The sequence below is a fragment of the Lagenorhynchus albirostris genome, chromosome 6 (genome assembly GCF_949774975.1).
Source record: "Lagenorhynchus albirostris chromosome 6, mLagAlb1.1, whole genome shotgun sequence".
Taxonomy (NCBI): Eukaryota; Metazoa; Chordata; class Mammalia; order Artiodactyla; family Delphinidae; genus Lagenorhynchus; species Lagenorhynchus albirostris.
The window spans coordinates 11,281,002-11,287,446 of record NC_083100.1 but is presented as its reverse complement, the minus strand read 5'-3'; the positions used below and the strand labels follow the sequence as shown (position 1 = coordinate 11,287,446).

Sequence of the window (6,445 nt, the reverse complement as noted above, 5' to 3'; positions counted from 1 at the left end):
CACTTCCCTCTATCATCGCTCCACATACAGCAATGTCCGGGGAATTTTGGTTGCCACAGCTGTGGGAAGGGTGGGGAGGTCGTTCTGGCATCTAGTGGATAAAGGCCAGGGATGATGCTCAATATCCTAACATCGCACAGGATAGCCTCCACACCAAAAAATTAACTAGTCCAAAACGTCAACAGTGGCATGGTTGAGAAACCCCGCTATAGAGAGAACAGCAAGGGCAAGGGTCCTGAGTCAGGAGGGAGCTTGCTGTGTTCGGATACAAATGGAAATCCATTGTGGCTGAATAACCCAGGATGAAGTGAGAGAGGCAGCCTGGGCTAGATGATGGAGCGCTGTTTAGGGCACACGGTGAGGAACTTGGAATTATCCCCAAAGCAGTGGGCAGCCCTTGGAGAGCTTTAGGCAGCGGGGGAAGGTAACCCAAGTAATGCGCTTAGCCCTGTAAGCGTGGCCGCAGTAACTCCTCCTGGCCAGCAGAGGGCGCCGGCCGACACTTGGCCTCCGGCCGCCCGGGGCGGGCTTCCTCTTGCCGTCCTCCTTCCTCGTCTTTTCCCCTCAGGAGAAGTCGGGAAGGTGGCGGAGGCGGCGGCGGCGGTGGCGGCGGTGGCGGTTGTCCCAGGTGCGCCGGCTGGTGTGGCCCGTCAGCCTGCGCTCCGCAGCGTCCGCGCCGCGCCCAGCCCAGTCGAGTCCCGCCGCGGCGGCCGGGTCCGGCGCGGGCGGCGCGCGCTGACGGAGGGCGGCGGCCGCGGCCAGGGCGGCCGGTGGGACCGCGGGTCCCCGGCGCAGCGCCGCCCGGCTCCCGGCCCTGCCGGCCTCCTCTCTCGGCGCCGCAGCCATGGCGGCCAGCGCGAAGCGGAAGCAGGAGGAGAAGCACCTGAAGATGCTGCGGGACATGACCGGCCTCCCGCACAACCGAAAGTGCTTCGACTGCGACCAGCGCGGCCCCACCTACGTGAACATGACGGTCGGCTCCTTCGTCTGTACGTCCTGTTCCGGCAGCCTGTGAGTGCGGGGCCGCCGGGCGGGCGGGGGGCCCTTCCCCGGGCGTGGGGAGCGGGCGGCTGGGTGGGGGGTCCTGTGGGGGTCCGGCCGGCGGCGGCGGTTGCGGCGCGGGCTCGCGGGGTGGGGCGGTCGAGGCCAGGGGCCGGGATGCGCTGGGCCCGGGCCGCCGGGCTGGGGATGCGCTTTCGATTTCGCCGGGCGAGGGTCCAGGCCCGGGGCAGCCTTTGTGGGTGGGGCGTGGGCGGGGTTGGGGTCCGGAGGGGGCGCCCGGCGTGAGCATCTCTGGTCCTCGCGGAGCCGGCGCCGCCTCCCTCGGGTCTCGGCTCTCCCGGGCGCTGACCCGACGGGACTGCAGGGGAAAGACGGGAGGAGGCTGGGGACGGCCGTGCGGGTCCTTTGTGTGCCCCGCCTCTCCTCCGGGGCGCGGCGGTCCCGAGCAATACACCTGCCGGGCGCCGTTGGGGGGTGGGGGAGAAGCTGGGGTGGGAGAGAGCAAGGACGCTTAGCTTGGGCTTTTTTTCCTCGGGTCGAGAGTACCTAGGTCAGTGGGAGGAAGCCGGCACTTAGGAATAGTAGCGGGATTAAAATGTCGTGATGGCAGAGATGTGATTCCCAAGGGAAAAGTTAGAGAAGATTAATTGCGGGAGAGGGAGGCAGAGAAAGCAGATGTGAGGCTGCGGGGCTTTAGCTCTATCGTCCAAAGAGAGTCTTGAGGAGTTTGGGGGAAGTTTTAGTGGAAATAAGGAATTGACTCGGAGCTGTGTCATTGTAAATAGGGTGGTGGTATCTGTAAGATTTCTCTGTCAATAGCTAAGTGTCCTGGCTGTGTACAGAAATGAGGAGAGATGGAAAGACAGCGTTGTTTCAGAAAAAGGGAGACCACCGTCTTGAATTACTGGGATGGTTTGTATTTCTTCCTCTTTGCTCCATTAAGCTGCGTTTTCATAAGACTTTTGTTGCTGTGATTGAAGGTTTCTTTTGGAGAGTTTGCGGATGATTTTAGAACTGAATAAGTTGCTTTTATATGCTAAATTATTTTGTATTCACTAAGTTATTGACGAAGTGGTAGTTACTAAATGTTCGTAAAACCTTTGGTCTACCAAATATCTACTTAAGTTCTTTCACTTGTACCACTCTTTGAAATAAAGTAATTTGGTACCCCACTTCTCCCCCAAAAACTTTGTAAGAGTAATACTGAGGCAATGGGTATATGAGAAAACTCATTCTTGGAAAATGCAAGGTATGCCTAGTAGAGTATGATTTGTTTTGTTTTCTTCTTAAGTTGGGCAAAGAAGCATTATTACTCTTCCATGACTATTATTTCTTCAACAAACCTTTATTGGGTGCCTACTAGGTTCTTTGTAAAGCCTTGGACTGTGCTGATGATTAGAGCAAAATCCTTGTTCTCTTGGTGCTTACATTCTAGTGGAGGAGATGGGAACACATAATAAGTAATCAAATGAGAAAAATGTCGGGCAAGTATGCACTAAAATAGTATGATAGGAGAGACCTTCTCTGAGAGGTCACTTTTATTTATATATATATATTTAAAATTTGTTTCATTTTATTTTTGGCTGTGTTGGGTCTTTGTTGCTGCACGCGGTCTTTCTTTAGTTGCGGCGAGCGGGGTCTACTCTTGGTTGCAACTCATGGGCTTCTCATTGCGGTGGCTTCTCTTGTTGCAGAGCATGGGCTCTAGGCGTGCGGGCTTCAGTAGTTGTGGCCAGAGGGCTCAGTATCTTCCCAGACCAGGGCTTGAACCTGTGTCTCCTGCATTGGCAGGCGGATTCTTAACCACTGTGCCACCAGGGAAGCCGGAGAGGTTAGTTTTAGATTGTAGAGTCAAGAAAGCGCTCTGAGAAGTTGATAGTGTTGTTATTGAAGTACAACACAATCCTAGAGCTAGGTAGTATTTAGGAGATAGTCTGGTTCATTCTTTTCATTTACAAATAAAGACTTAGTTTGTGGGCAACTTTTGGTTTTAAAATGAAGCCAGTAGTCCAATTTGTTTTGAGTATACTTGCATTATGTGCATAATAAGTATGCCAGTGTTTTTACTAAACACAAGGTCCTTTGATACATTTCAAGTATTTAGTTTGGAAAGTATGTATATATTTACTCTTCTGGATTTCTGACATTTCTGTGTAGCCATTTGCAACTATAAATTTACTTTGTTGCAGCAAATGTGTAATATGAAAAATATTTACAAATTTCTTCCTAGAGGTCACATTTCCGAAACATTATATATGAAAGGATATCTCATTATACATGACAATTGTTTATTTTATTGGAATTTAATCTGTAACAGATAGGACTCCATATCTCTGTTTAGGGGTGATTCTGCAAATATTTATTGCTCACTTGGCTTGTGTCATGTACTGTGGGAGGCACTGGTCCTACTTGGATCCCACTATCCTTAAGAAGCTTGCATTCTAAGTATGTAAACATAGTTATGATACACTGTAATGTTTCATAGCTTTGAGCTATCCCTGAAATACGTAAATGAATAGGGAAAGCTTCACAGAAGATTTGATGCCTGAGCAAAGACCTTTAAAGACAAGATCCACATGGCAGGTGGCTTCATGTAGTTGAAAGAACAAATACTTATGAGCTAGATAAACCTGGTTTTGAATCCTGGCTCCACTTACTGTGTGGTACTGAGAATGTCAGTCTCTGAGTTTGAAGTTTCTCATCTATGAAAAGGTGAGGATAAGGTTTACCTTATACATTTGGGATGTAGATTAGTTTTCAATATTAGAGATAGTGTATGTTTGACATCTCACATGATGCCTGGGATATATAATGTCAAAAGCTCCCCAATATATGAGGGGCATTATTAACAAGGGGGACAGGATATTCCATGAGTAGGGAACAATATGTGAAGGATGCTGAAATGAGAAGCAGCTTTATAAAAAAACTATCAGTTTGGATTCTTTAGATGTAACTCAAAACCTGACTCAAGTTGGTTTAAAAATATGAGCGGAGGGACTTCCCTGGCCATCCAGTGGTTAAGACTTCGCCTTCCGGTGTAGGGGGTGCAGGTTCGATTCGCTGCTCAGGGAGCTAAGATCCCACATGCCTCCACACCAAAAAACCAAAACATAAAGCGGAAGCAATATTGTAACAAATTCAATAAAGACTTTAAAAAGTGGTCCACATCAAAAAATCTTTGAAAATATGAGGGGAATTTATTGTGTGTTTTTAAATAAGACTTTATCCAGTGGTTAATGATGTTGCCTCGATTTCCCTCATCCAAAGATGGCTGCTCCCAGCTCCTGGGGCTACATACTGCCTTAATTTATATCATTGTTACAACTTTTCCAGAAGTTGTGATTCAGTCTGGATTAGCTTAGGTCATATGGCTAAGTAGAACCAGTGCCCTCATTGGATGCGTTCTATCATGACGTTATTGGAACAACAAGGATTTCCAAGATAGGGTTCCCAACTCAGAAATCTGGGATCCTTGTGAAGGAAAGAATGGATCCTGGATCAAATGTCTGCTGCAGAAATATTGAAAGGACAGTAATTCCTGAGGATTTTTTTCTTTGGAAAGCAATAATATAGGAAAATAAGAATAATATAACTATTGAGTTTAATAATAATGTCTTTGCTATTTAGATGCCATGGTATAATTGAAAGAATATGAATTTTGAAGTCAGATTTTGACACTGCCACTAGCTTTGTGACTTAGGGCAAAGTATTAAGGCCACTATGTGTAGGTTGGCCTGGACCCATCCCCTCAGCCTCAGTTTCTTTATTTGTGATAAAAGATGGTAATATATAGCTTAAGGTTGTTCTGAGGATTAAATGGTACAATTCATTGAATATTTATTTAACATATATTATTTTTGAGTATGGGGCTAAGCAGTGGATGTACATATATGAACTGAGTCATGTTAGCTGCCGGTCAGAAACCTTGATGTGCCTAAAAAATGCTGATACACAGTAAAGGGTATCTACTATCATGAATTTAAAATTTTGGGATAGTCACATGCCTTTTATCATATATTTAGCAGTATCTTTGTTTAAATAAATCGAACAAGTATCTTATTGTTAATATTACTAGACTCAGAGCTGATCTTTTTTGTTTTTTTTTTTGCGGTAAGCGGGCCTCTCCCTGCTGTGGCCTCTCCCGCCCGCGGAGCACAGGCTCCGGATGCGCAGGCCCAGCGGCCACGGCTCACGGGCCCAGCCGCTCCGCGGCATGTGGGATCTTCCCGGACCGGAGCACGAACCCGTGTCTCCTGCATTGGCAGGCGGACCCTCAACCCCTGCGCCACCAGGGAAGCCCAGAGCTGATCTTTTATTTCCTGTTTTTTCTTTCAGATGACTGCACTCTGTGCTTGTATGATGCTTATTTAGAATATGTAACTGAATTCCGATTGTGAAACTTTAAAATAGACTTGAGATAGATGTATTAAACTGTCACTGAGGTAGAATGGGTTTGTTCTAACAGATTGATTTGTCACTCTTTCTGCTTCTGTCTACAGAAATATTTAGAATTATGAATGGCATTCTATTACAGCCAACATAAAATATTACCTTCATGTTAAAGAACTTACAGTTAAAGACTAGCTTTAGACCAAATTATTTATTTTGTGGAGAGTTTTAGCATTTGTGTAATCAGTAAATAATATGAGAGTTGTTTTATCCTTTAAAAATGATTCATAAACTTTTCAGAGAGAGTTTAGATAAAAATAAAAAATAACATTTGAGAAACCCGTGTCCCACTTAATACCAGCCCTTTTATGTGAACAGTGCATTTAAACTTGGAATTTCACAGGAGGATAAATGTAGACAGATAGTAACTTATACTCTTATTAATTTTGTGTGCATTTTGAGTCTTTTGGTGAATCTTATAAGAATTTTGACTTTAAAGTTGGACAGATGAAAAGAGGCATTTGTTTTTATACACTCATTAACATTTGAGTGGATTGCAATCAAATACCCTTTTGGAACTCTGTTTATAATATTCAGTACCACATGAGCTCACAGTTGGCGGTGATTTATATCCTTAATTCCCTTTTCACTTTTTTTAGTACTCTAACATGGCTACATTCAGTGAGATATTTTGACAGTGTAGTACAACTTCAATTTAGTGTGAGTGGGAAAACTGATAACTTTTTCAATTGTGAAGGGCAGAGTTTTTTTTTTCCTTTTTTTCCCCCTTTTTAAAGAAATATTCATTAAGTCCAGGCACTAGTACATGTGTTGGGGAAACAAAAATTAAAGAAATGAAAAATAAGGTAATAATAACTACTATTTAGAATTACTGACTGCTCACTCTGTGTCAGGCATTATTCTAGTAACAATCATATAAGGAAAGTACTGTTACCCTCCACAACTTTAAATTGTAAAATGTAGCTTACACTCTTAATGCTTGCTGTAAATTGTTGTGAATTCTATATTTGAGGGATTTAAATGGTAGATTTTA

General features: G+C 45.1%; 1 protein-coding gene across 11 annotated transcripts in view; it reads left to right on the top strand.

Moving 5' to 3' along the window:
* Positions 1-784: 784 nt before the first annotated feature.
* Positions 785-6,445, top strand: part of AGFG1 (ArfGAP with FG repeats 1) — a 72,465-nt gene continuing 66,804 nt past the window's right edge. For 4 of the 11 annotated variants that reach the window (XM_060151936.1, XM_060151933.1, XM_060151931.1 and 1 more), the window contains exon 1: positions 789-1,011. In XM_060151936.1, the coding sequence (XP_060007919.1) occupies positions 845-1,011 (167 nt within the window). In that variant the 5' untranslated portion in view covers positions 789-844. Of the gene's footprint in view, positions 1,012-6,445 lie in introns of all 11 variants that reach the window. The other 7 variants (XM_060151930.1, XM_060151927.1, XM_060151929.1 and 4 more) reach the window with 4 other exon arrangements.